General features: G+C 41.8%; 1 protein-coding gene across 1 annotated transcript in view; it reads right to left on the bottom strand.

The window, feature by feature from the left end:
- Positions 1-644: 644 nt before the first annotated feature.
- Positions 645-12,970, bottom strand: part of LOC134005924 (cytochrome P450 26B1) — a 34,553-nt gene continuing 22,227 nt past the window's right edge. Inside the window, exons 3-7 of the mRNA XM_062444963.1 lie at positions 4,736-4,854; positions 4,337-4,493; positions 4,008-4,163; positions 2,225-2,509; positions 645-1,782 (exon numbers count right to left, since the gene is read on the bottom strand). Coding sequence (XP_062300947.1) covers positions 1,390-1,782; positions 2,225-2,509; positions 4,008-4,163; positions 4,337-4,493; positions 4,736-4,854 — 1,110 coding nt within the window. The 3' untranslated portion in view covers positions 645-1,389. The remainder of the gene's footprint in view (positions 1,783-2,224; positions 2,510-4,007; positions 4,164-4,336; positions 4,494-4,735; positions 4,855-12,970) is intronic.

Here is a 12,970-nt window from a genome sequence, read left to right as displayed (position 1 = left end):
GTGAGTGCAGTTTGTATTTTGTCTCTTGATTGCTTCCAGTTTGACTTTGCAAACTGGAGCTCAATAAAAGAATAGACTTTAAATTTGAATAGCTAAATGACGGTACTGATCTTCCGTTTAAGGATTTACCTCCGAAAGAAGTATCTCGAAGAGTTACTAGATGTAAATTGCACTCTTCTTTCACTCAAGGACTGAAATTGCTAGAATAAAAACTCTGCAACTCTATAATTATACGTCATTTCTATTGTTTTCTTGTTATGTTGGTAATTTGAGAGCTAAAGCTTATTCTACTGTTGTGTTGAAAATCAAAGAGGATCATTAGAGGCCTCTTTGTGAGGAAAAAAACAGCAGGTCAAGTAGGAAGTAAAACAAATTGCCCATTTACATCACTTCAAAATGTTATGTGTTCTTCCCCTAAAAAATATCAAGCCAGTATATCTTCCCCACCACAACTACATCCCTCATTTCAGCCCTTTCCTTCACTGCCTGAATTGATACTTGACCATAATTAGCAGTACAAATTTAAACTGGTCAAAGTATTTACTGCATTGTGATAGCTTGAAGAGATGGTGCGGAGCCAATCTGACAAGCTCAGCAGCATTATCTAATTGTGTCACAACCTGCTACCCATTGTGCTATGATCCTTTTGACTACATCTGTAAGCTAGTAAACAATTTGAATTTTGATGGACCATTGATGGAAAACACCTGAAAAAAAGCCACCACTGATTTCTGTCATTCTATCAAATCTTTTTCAAATAAGCAGAAAACATGAGTTGCATCTGGGTGGCACTGTGAAGAATGCTAGATTAACCAGCTAGGCCCAGTTAATCTAAAACTTTCTTACAACTATATATCCATCTCTTTTACCCTGGTAGACAACTGTAATGGTTCACTGATTTTGATTAAGCACAAGCAAAATGCTAAAATATCATATTCTTTCATCCTATACCCTGTTTCATCCATCTCGCCTTCCCTCTACAACCGTCTTTACTGTTACTTTTCTAATTTCGACACTTCATTTCACCAAAAGTACCACCATACTTTTCTTTCTCCCATTGTGCACTACCCACATTCTCTTTCGAATTATATTACATAGCTTTTTTTTTTTGTACATACATTTTGTTTGTATATTTCTTTAAAAAAATACAGAGAATAGAGCATAATTAAGAACTTTTTTTTTGGCAGCTTCTTCCTTTCTTGGAGGAAAGTCCCAAACATCACCAGTTGTAACAAGAGACGAAGACTTCTACTTTTCTTTTAGTCTGAAAAGGAGCCTTCAACTCGGCAGAGCAAAGGTGGAGAAGAAAAAATAACTCTGAAATTCCTTCTTTCCTTCCTTCAATCTTCTTCAATCACTCACCCCCCCTACTCGGTAACTTTGCGCCCTTCAAACCGTCGCTCCGAGCAGCTCTTCTGTCTTGGCCATGATTTCGTTCTGGTTGGAGTCCAGGCCGTAGAACTTGACTTTCAGCCCGTCAACCGGATGGACCACAGGTACTGTGACCACACGGGGGAACTGCCGGGTGGCCAGCTCGAAGCGGCTGGTGCTTGCCAGCTCGATAGCCAGGATGCGGAGGAAGAGTGTGGCGAGCTGCTTCCCCAGGCAAGACCGAACCCCTCCGCCAAAGGGCAGGTAGTTGAAGCGTCCCTCTTTGTCTTCACCCCGCTCTTGGCTGAAGCGGTCAGGGTCGAAGGCATCTACATCCTTGAAGACAGCCGAGGTGTCGTGGGTGTCCCGAATGCTGTACATCACACTCCAGCCTTTTGGAATTTGGACTCCCTGGAGACAGAAAGACAGACAGTTAACATGTTTGAAAGGGTACAATCAAGACTGCAAGTAGAAAATTGTCACATTTTGGCACAACGGCTATAAGACCAGGGTTAGGGTTGAAAGTTACAAAACATCTATGTCTTGCATCTGTAACTACACATGGTGGACCTTTCTGCACTTTGAGGCATAATTCATCTTTTGTGTTACCAGCTTTGAATACAGGAATGTGAGAATCAGATGGGATGGCAACCTGATTTTGGAGTAGTTTCTTGGAGTTTGATCGATCTAGACTCTTGTGTGACCCTTATGTATAGGTTCTTAAAAAATGATTGTAAACTATGTTCTGACTTCTGATCACCTGCTCATTTAAGATGAGATGGCAGACCTTCCTGTAGTTTTATAGGATTGTGTTCTATGTTTTACACATGGCAATATCAACAAGATCACTCACATCAAGTTCAAACGTCTGCACGGCAGTCCGGTAGGCTCCTGAGACGGGCGTATAGAGTCTCAGCACCTCCTTGATGACGCAGTCCAGGTATTTGAGGCTGACGATGGTGTCCAGCCTCAGCTCTCCTTCAGGGCAGAGGCAGCCATTGTGGAGGAGGCCCCTGGCTCTCAGCTCCTCCCTGAGGCGCTCCAGGACAGCAGGGTGGCGGAGGAGCTGCATGATGAGGGAGGTGCTGGCGCTGGCAGTGGTTGCGAAGGCGGCAAAGATCAGCTCGATGGTCGACTCCTGTGGGGTGATAGAGAGGGGAAGTGGTGTATCAGTGCACTGGTTCCTAGACCTTTTGACTTGTAATCAACAATACCAACATATGACCTCTTGCCACAAATGCCTTTGCCTCAAGTCTTTGAGCAGTTCAACCAAAGAGTGATCCTCTAGACCCCTAAAGTGCCAAAACTCTTAACCCTCAGATATATCATGCCAACTATTGGGGGCTCCCAAGTCCCAAGTTGGGAACCATTTTAACAGCGAACCCAAGAATGTCACCCTGAATGTTATAAACCTCTCAGTTGCATCTTGATTGAAATATTTTTTGGTAAATGATTTTAAAGCCAAATCCTGAGCAAACTCAACCTGGGACTTCAACCATATTTTGGAGACAAACCCACTACCCAGCACCTGAAGCTTGCTGAGCTTTGTTTCGTAACTACGTAGAGTTTTTAAAAAAGAGTCTAAAGCCAATACATAATAAAAGTATGTTGTTTTTAGTTCCTGAAAAGTAGTGTGTTTGGAAATATGAAGTCCGTATCCAATAACAACATTTAGCCCGCCGTACCGTGTCCATTATTAAGGTAGTGGAATAAATAACACAGCGGCTGGGCAGCACGACTCTCATTATAAACCTCTCATCTGCCATCATCTGTGTCAAAACACGTCTCTGCCTCCACCTACATGTGTTATATATGCGTGCGTCAGAAAACTGCAGGAGAGTGCTTCGGACTGGGCCTCTGCGACAGGGGCTCCCCAGTTCACTTTGTGTGTGTATTTATATATGTGTGTGAGTGTGTGTGTGTGTACAGGAGGCCTCTTTCAGACCCCTAGCAGGGGGGGGTGTTGACTTATTTTTGGCCCTGGACTTAACCCAGAAACCACAGGAACGAGAGTGAAGCAGAGAGAGTTGAGTTTCCACAGAATTCCTCAGAATTACTTTAATAGGTAAATAGAGGGTGTGCCCGTCCATGAGTGTGTGTGTGTGTGTGTGTGTGTGTGTGTGTGTGTGTGTGTGTGTGTGTGTGTGTGTGTGTGTGTTTTACTGTTAAAGTCCGTCTACGGTCATCAGCTTAGCATCCGTGTAGTTATATTTTAAATAAAGATGTGTATCATAAATCACATGCATTGTTTCTGATACCAAGATGATTTGTGAGACACTTTATAATGACCGTTTACGTGTGTGTGTGTGTGTGTGTGTGTGTGTGTGTGTGTGTGTGTGTGTGTGTGTGTGTGTGTGTGTGTGTGTGTGTGTGTGTCAGCCCAGACAGGTTCCCCTTTTGGCAGCACTTTACTAAATAAACAGTATGTTCTTCTTCATGTGTGTCCAACAGTGAGTATATTTGAACACATACAGTATGCATCAGAGTTGGTATGAATCTGTACCATAAGTGCTAACGCTCTAACATGCTTGCGTGTGTTCCTATGCGTCTGGCTACTCTCCAAGACATGTTTTCACATCTTCTCCCATTACCCAGGTGACTTTGTGTGTGTGTGTGTGTGTGTGTAGATGTGTTACCTTCAGTTCTTGCATGGTGAGCTCAGTGCCGTTCTCTTTGGCGCTCTCCATCAGGACGTCGAGTGCGTCACTGTAATCCTTGCCGTGGGTACACAGCGGCTTTTCCCTGATGGCTTTCTCTATGCTTTTCTGCAGTATGTCTCGTGCACGGATACCCTGCAAAACACACAAAAGAGAACGTTAACCAACAGTAGTCCTTAAATGTGGCTCATTGTATTTGGTAAACTGGTAATGGACAAGTCAAGTGAAGACAACAGAGAAGTAGAGTTTACTTTTCTATAGTGGTAAGAAGGTTTATTGGTAAAGCAGACCAGAGGATCAACACATACCTTCCTGTAGCCGCTGAATGGCAGGTCTATGGGCAGGCTGAAGAGGTTGTTCACGAAGTCCTGGAAGGTTGAAAAGAGATGTCTCATCTCCTCTTCTGACACCCTGAAGCCCAGCAGCACCCTCACCGCCATGGTGAATGACAATCTCTGGCTCTCCCTGTGGAAAGACAACAAATCAGCATCCAAGCAGTCACACCCATGCCTAAAAAATGCAATTTGATACCTGACTAATGATGAATCTTCACTTATTTGTGTTCTTGTCCGCCATTCAAAGCAGTTTTGACAATGTTTTTGCCAATGATACCCAAAGCAATAACCTCCTTAATGACCTACCCCATGATTTCTAGACATATTTATCGCAATAACAATGATGTTTCTTCACTAGGACCGCCACTGTACCTGTAGACGTTGATGGGCTCGGGGTTGGAGCTCCACACTCGAAGGCTCTCCTGAATGACCTGCTGGATTTTGGGGAGGTAGGACTCCAAGGCCTCGTGGCTGAACACTTTGGCAAACACCTGAGTAAAGAAGAGAGTAGAGAAACAGCACATGGTGTCATTCAAAATGCAGAATATGAGTGCACCTGTCTATTCATGACACAAACTGTGAAGACACAGATAAGGATCAAGCAGGATTTTCATTAAATGCTCGTAAATTTTTGAACTTGGCACAGAAACTGAAGGCATTGAGACATTCATTTGAAGCAGTGCAAGTCAAAGCAGAGGACAAAAGTACTGATTAGGCACACATACAGTACTGTGTGCCATAATCCCCTCTCTTCTTACAGTAAGCACAAACACACACACACAAGCAGAATGTCTTTAAGAAACCTCTGAGCATGGCAAATCCTGACTGACAGGGTGCGTGAGCAGATGGCAGGAAGAACAAGTTTATTCTGTTTTAATATTTATCTTCACATGGGAGGGTATTATTTGTCTTCTTTGTTAGTTTGTCTTCTGTATAACAAAACTTTCTGTGAACTTTGCTGGAAGGTTCATCCGTTGGCCAAGGACGAACTGATGATTTTTTGTTTGGATAGACACTTACGAACCATCTAACCTTTTTGCTATTAACTCCTAAAATGCATAGCTCATGTAAAATTCATTTTTTGGCTGGAAAAAAGACGTTTTTTGATGTCATAGCATTTTTCCTGCAACTGGTATCAAAATGTTTGGTATTTTTTGTAGGTATGCACGGTCCATTTGACAAAAATCTGGCAATTTTACATATGAACGATGAACTAAATCTGAAGGCATTTCGACTACAGATTGCAGTTTTGTATCGCTGTAGTTTCAGTACTCCCTAATATTTTGTATTTAGATAAACAACATTGTGCTACTGATCTCTTTCTCAATCTCAATATCTATCTATTAATCCTCTCCTCTGTCTCTTGAGCCAGACATAACTTTCTATCATGTGTTCATTCTCATTCATTTTCAGCAATACCCATTCCTTATTCATCCCCATTTTCTCCCCCCCCTCTCTCCTTCTTTACTTTTTAACAGCAGAGACTTATACATTGTGGAGGTTTTTCCCCTGTAGTCAGCAAAACTAGAATGACAGACAGAAGGAGCTAGAGAGGAGGTGGTGGTGGTGGTGGTGGGGGGGGGGGGGGGGGGGGGGGGGGGGGGGTGTTCCTGGCTGCTCGTAGTATTTCTTAGTATGAATCAGTCACCAGTCGTCAGTGTTGTTTGGACAAATAACATTCCATCTGATTTAACCTCCAAAAACTGCCCCTAAAACAGTTTTGGAAATGATTTAGAAGAAGAGAACATTGGAGAGGAGAGGAGAAAAGAGTGTGGATCGGACTAAGAATAGGGCTTTTATATTAATATGAATCAGTCACTAACACTTAGCTTTATTTGGATAAATAACATTACGGTGTGTTTAACCTTTTAGAGCTTTTCCTTAAACAGTAATGCATTGGTCTCGATGCACAAGAGAGCAGGAGAGAGTGGAGCATATTACTGCTTGATAAAATTTCAGAAATGCAGACTTTAACAAACAAGAACCAAAATTTTTGCAATAGTTCAATGTTCACAAGAGTCTCTAAAACCATTAAAAGTTGTGAAATCCTTCAGTTGATTAAATTCAGCTTTTATTTTATCCTAAAGGTTGGTTCCCAGGCATTGCAGGAGGCCAATGCAGCACATTGTCGAGCAAGTTTTGGCGACTGGTACACGTGGTTTGCATTTTCTGCTCAATGAAATAAGACTGGAACATTTGAACGAGCAAATTTTTATGTTAGAGATGAATACTTCTGTCAGCGGTCGGTCAATACTGTAATTCAGTTCACTTTAAGAGCCTTGCAATTGTATTGGAAATGCCAATTAAGATTTGTTTTGCCTGAACAATAGCTTCTTTGTACTGTGACTCAGAGGTAGAGCGGGTCGCCCACCAATCGGAAGTTTGGCGGTTCGATCCCCGGCTCCTCCGGTCCGCATGCAAGTGTCATTAGGTAACATACTGAAGCCGAAATTGCTCCCGAAAGCTGTACCATTAGTGTATGATTTAGTGTGTGTGTGTTTGTGTAAACGGGCATTAAAATTTCTCCTGACAAGCAAGTTGGCACCTAACCATAACCCTAACCCTAACCCATCAGCGTATGAAAGGGGGGAATGTTGGCGTGTGGCGTAAAGTGCTTTGAGTGGTCTAAAGAACTAGAAAGGAGCTATATAAATGCAGTTTATTTACCATTTGAAGTTATTTTTATGTTTTTATGTACTCTGTTTTTATTATGTAACCGGCATAAACTGGTAATTGCACATAATCTGTGGTTTGTCTTAATATATTTTATCACTGTGGGTTCTTTTTTCTTTATGGCTTTCCTTCTACTTTTTAGCACAGCGCAGAAACTACACGCTTCACACAGTATGGACACTGCTTATAGTCACAATCACAAGATGTTTCAAGATGACATGCTAAAATTTGTTGTTAGCACTTCATGGCATCTGTCCAAACTCAACCCTCCAAAAAGTACAACTACAGAATATATCATAGTGTGTTGGTTCTTGTCGGACTTGGTGCTGGAATCTATATATTATGACATGCATAAAGAAAGTTTCTTTAATGTGTATTTGGAATATATTTTCCATATGTTAACACACTGAAGTTACAGGGCTGTAAAGACAAAGTGTTCCTGCTTCTTTTCATTGACACAGAATGGAGGCTGAGAGGGAAGAAAGGAGCTGCTAGTGGGACTTGTGCCCAGGCCCAGTACATGTGGTTCCTGAGGTCCATGTTTCAGCCACCAAACCATCAGTCGGGCACTCTTGCTCTTAGTTTATCCTCTACCTCGTTTTCCTCTCGTTTTCTTTCTCCTCCATTGCCCTCTTCCCTCTCTCTCTCTCTCTCTCTCTCTCTCCCTCATTCCTCCGAAACCCTGCTTCCCTCCCTCCGTCGCCCTCAGAATGAATGAACAATAGTCTACTGAGCTGGTGCTGTGTGCATGAAAGTGTGCATGTGTGAATTACGTGTATGCACTGTATGGGTATATATATATATATGTGTGTGTGTGTGCGTGTGTGTGTGTGTGTGTTAGGGAGTGGTTAGTGCAGATCACAGAGACGTTAGCAGCGCTACATTTCCTCTGCTGCCGCACCCTGGGGCCGCTGGTCACGGATCAGCTTACATGACCTGCTCTCCAACCCTGACCACAGGGGATTACGCACACTATCTGACCTCAAAACAGTCTGAGAAGGAACACAAGGCTGTCACGACTTCTTTTGTTTGGTAGGAAGTCGGTCGGTTAGCGAACTGTCAGCGTACAATCACCATCGATCAATCACCATTCGTTCATCGTGCTGTTCGAGATATTTTGGCGACTTTTTTATTGGATTTGGAAGACTGATACATCTTCACATTGTCTTCCAATGCTCTTAAAGTTATACTGATTATCCCATTGGGGTTGCCATGATAACAGCTTAATAGAGGGGTGCATATTTGTTTGGTTATTTAGTCAAGTTGATTAAGCCAAGTCATTCTCTTGTCAATTAATTATTTGCGTAGTTAGTCAATTACACATGTGGTTAAGGAGTCCGTTTTTTAGTGTGTTTTAAAGAGAGATTTAATTGGATACATATTGCAGACATGTCTTCATTTTATGGGTTTTTCTTATCAATTAATCAGTCGGTCAATTGGTAGGTTACTCAGTTTATTGAAAATGTAATCAGTTACTAATCAATCTGATCTGAAGCTGATTACTTTGCTGGTTTTAGCATCTTTTTTAAAGTGTTACTCTAACTCAAAACTATTCATTAAATCTGTCTCCAAAGCCAGTCTGTTTGCCAGTTCGTTAATCAGTCGCCACTAAAATTATAAAGTAGGCAAACAACAGGAGAATCCGCCAAACAGACAAACAAACAAACAAAAACCCTAAAGAGAGACTGGATAAGTGATTGGGCAAAAAAAATAAATCTGTGAAGCCAAAAGAGGTTGTGTAACATGAATTTAGCCATCAAACCCGTCTACGGTGGATTATGCATAATTGGTCAATTTGGGTGAATGTTTTGCCTATTCCGACACACTTACCATACCTTTTGTGTATCCAAAATGTGGGTTTTTTTTAGGTGGAAAGCCATCCTGTCCTAACATTTTGACAACAGCTAAGTTGGCCGAGAGCAGCTGCGCACACATCCCTTAAATCTGGGGTTTGTGGGTTGCCAGGTTGTGGTGACAGATGGGTTGAAATTGTAATGTAGTGTAATGTAGTGGATTGTGTTTCATAGACAATCTGGCTAACTTAAGGTAACGTCAAACATACGTAGCAAAACTAATGGATCCGCGTGAGACGATTATTCATAATAAAGTTTGAGAGCCGTGCAAATTACGGGAGTTTCCCCAGGAGAAATGACAAAATGCTGAGATGGTCGTCAAATACGGTGAGAGGAGAGAAACCTGGGAAAAACTGGGAAAGCTGGCAGGTCTGACTTACACACTCATACATAGACACATGAGCAGAAGGGTTGAGCTACTTTAGGGCCGGCGAGTGAGTCAGGCAATGTGTGTGTGCAGGCCGACGAGAGGCCAAGTCTCCGAAAAAAGGTAACTACAGGTCAAACACTCACACACACACACTCACACACACACATACAAATGGTATCTCCCTGAGCCTGGCTGCCAATCAAACATAGTTTTTTATGCAGTGTCACTCTGGGACGTTCCAAGTTCCACACAGGACGGGGGTGATGGAGGAGGAGGAGGAGGTGGTGTGGGGGGGGGGGGGGGGGGGGGGGGGGGGATTGTTCAGTACAACAGTCATTTTGCTGCACCACAAAAACGTGACTGTCTTCTGTAGCCTGCAGCGCAAAGACACAGGCTTAAAGACACACACACACACGCACACACACACACACACACACACACACACACACACGCACACTCTCCCAGACTCTTACACACAGTGATATAGTCACCAACACACACACAGACACGGTCGTCCTAATAACGTCCATATGTCTTAAATTATGTGAAAGTGCTGCGAGCTGCTGGTTCCACAGACATGTAAAGACTCCTTTATTCTTCTCTCTGCCCTCCTTTCCCCTTTCCCCTCCTTCCCTCTCTCTCTCTCTCTCTCTCTCTCTCTTTCTCTCTACTCCCACCTCTTCCCGTCTCTCCCTGCCCCTTCATCACATCCCTTTTTAAAAAAACTTTTTTTATATTCCTCTCTCTCTCTCTCTCTCTCTCTCTCTCTCTCTCTCTCTCTCTCTCTCTCTCTCTCTTTCTCTCTTTTCTTTTCAGTCAAACAAGCAGGCCATATGTCTTCCCCCCTCAATTCTGTCGTCACTTTGAATCTTGAATCCGGCGCTTTTTAAGATGCGAAGGTTTTTACCGAGCAAGTCAGGTGAAGTTAGGAGGATAAATCGCATTACATCAGCTTTTGTTTCACCCCAAAAAAAAAACATGTTAAAGTTATCATAGCAGGAAAAAGAGACAAAATGTTGTAACTATTTCATTACATTCTTTACATTTTTAGCTTGAAGCAGCTTTTATTTCATTAAATAGTAACCCAAAGATATACTTGAGTACAGCTTTCAGGTACTGGCACTTAATTTGAGATTTTAACATCGAAATATTGTACTTTTTACTCAGCTACACATATGTGCAGAATAAAGATTTATAGGCTCACAGATATGATGCATTACTGTAGTTTAATGTCCTCTTTTTTAATGTGCACTGAAGGAAGACTTTGCATGCAGGACACAGACTTTTTAAGCAGTATAAACCTTGACTTTGTGCTTAATATCCTCATCAAATTGGCAAAATTGGACTCATTAAGCTTTCTTAAGACAACAGTGATACAGTATCCATGGTTGTGTATGTTGAAGCTTACATATGACTCGCAATCTTTGTCGATTAACAGTAAAATTCAGCACTGAATGTCTTAAAACTGGGGAAAAAGCAAAGATGGGGAGAGCCTCAGCTGAGGTTAGAATTGGCAGTGCCCTCTACTGGTGATGAGCAGAAACACAGGAGACAGACAATGTACCCATGTACAGTACTTACAGTACCACCAACATCCTCCAAAAACATGGGAGGAAGTGAGATAGTGTCATTTAGAAGGAGGTTTATACAGATTTTACTTGAGCTCAAATCTGTACTACAACTTCTATTAAACCTACATTTTTTCTGGGTATCACAGCAAGAAAAACACCCAAAAAAAAAGAGAGAGAAAAGGAAAATTGGAGAAAATGTAAGACAAGCGAGAGAGAAAATAACTCGTCAAGAAGATGTCAGGTTAAATGTGACAGTTAAATTGAGGCAGAGGTCAATTTGAATCTCTCCACATGTCATCTTCTTTTTTTTTTCTTTATTCAATTCCTTTCCAATCTCCTCTTCTGTCTCACTCCTCTGTTTTCCTTTTACCCTCTCTCTCTATTTTCTCCCACTCTTAAATTTTTAGGGATTTGAAGGGATGGTTCCAAAAAAAAAAAAAAAAAAAGTGAAAAACAAGGGGGAAAGGAAAATGTGGAGCCGACAGGAGGAGGAAAGAAAGAGAAAGAGAGAGAAGGGAATTTGAGCTGTGAAGGAATAGAGAAGGCAGAGGTATGTCAGAGGGGTGAAAATAGAGTACTTGGCTGCTACTATCAATAGTGTGTATTTGCATGTGTGTAGATGGGATTCTCCCAGTGTTACTTCAGTATAGAGGAGCTTTTTCCACTGTGAAAGGTCAGGTGGGGCTTTCTGAGCATGTTTAATACTTCAATTTATCACTTTGGACTGCTGCAGGTTTCATTTTCATGCTGAAAACTAACAAAAAATGGAGCTAAAATCCAAATATGGTCAATTAAAACCTTCCTGCATAGATAATATAATACAGTTTAATCTAATTTTAAAGGTTCGGCAGAGGTGTTTTAAGTTATTCTGACTACTTATTCTGGTTATAACATGATGGCACCAGACTCTGTGTGCTAATTGGGATGATAAAAGTGTCATTTGTGCAGCTTTAAAAGGTGCAACAAAGCTTATTAATCAAGCTGAGGCTGCACAATCTCATAGAGTCCTGAGAAAAGGTCTAATGTGTGTCTAAAAGCATTCGATTATCTCGTTATTGGGTCATTTCAGAAGTTTAACCACTGGACACAATATGTCTTCTACTTCTTTGTGAAGTCAGTCGTCAGAGTTTGTGACCAGAAGGCTTCGAAGTTTCACACTGGACCACGATTGGCTCCAAACTAGTTGTGACGTCACAAATCCAACGACTTAAACTTTTCCTCTTTCAGCAAATGAAAACAACTGATAACAAGTTTCTTTTTGTATCAAACTCTTTTGAGTGTTAACGTGGCTTTAAAACCAGCTGTGTGGGTGCAGAAACATTTGTGCTACACACCTGTTGTCAAGACTTTTATGGTTGGTGTGCAGGTGAAAAGATTTTGCAAGCACTAAATCTCACTCAAGTTTTTGCCAGTTGAATAACATATGTGCCTATAAAGCTAAAAAAAAAAAAGGCTACTGAAAGAGAGAGAGAGAGAGAGAGAGGTGATAAAGCTTTGATAAGAGATGTGTTAAACATAAATGCACTAAAATGTGTTACATACATGCAGACGAGTTCTTCAGGAAACTGTAAAAACTGTAATTTCCTTGATAATAGTGCAGCAATCCGCCTTTACAAATAAAAGACTGGTCAGCTGATTCGGAGCCTATAAAAAAGAAAACCTGAATTTTTTTTTTTTACTTATGCATTCAGATTTCAAGCAAAGCAACCGTGGTCTCCAACTCCAGTCTGCAGCGGCTCATAAGCAAATACTTCAGCAGTTATATGGTTTATTTAAGGGCGAAAACCCAAAGCGATAAACCCTGTTTGTTCACAGCAGAAATAAGTATGTTTGATGTTGTTTTCAGGCAGGAGGATAGTGTGTAAAGCCGTGGCTGGCTGGCCTCGTTTGGCCCTGGTCGGCCCGTAGTGGAAAACCCAGGCCGCTGTGGCTCTTTGAGGGGAGTTAGTTTCCTAGCTTAACACGGGGTTATATGGAAACTGGCTGGCTGTGTTGATCCACCGAAGGCTAATGTGCTGTGTGAAGATTGTTTTTTCCGTATAAAAAACCGCACACACACACACACACACACACACACACACACACACACACACACACACACACATATAAAGGCACACAGCAGTTCTGGTCCAGTGGGTCA

This window comes from Scomber scombrus, chromosome 23, assembly GCF_963691925.1.
Source record: "Scomber scombrus chromosome 23, fScoSco1.1, whole genome shotgun sequence".
Taxonomy (NCBI): Eukaryota; Metazoa; Chordata; class Actinopteri; order Scombriformes; family Scombridae; genus Scomber; species Scomber scombrus.
The sequence above is the reverse complement of the archived record's forward strand: the minus strand, read 5'-3'. Positions and strand labels throughout refer to the sequence as shown.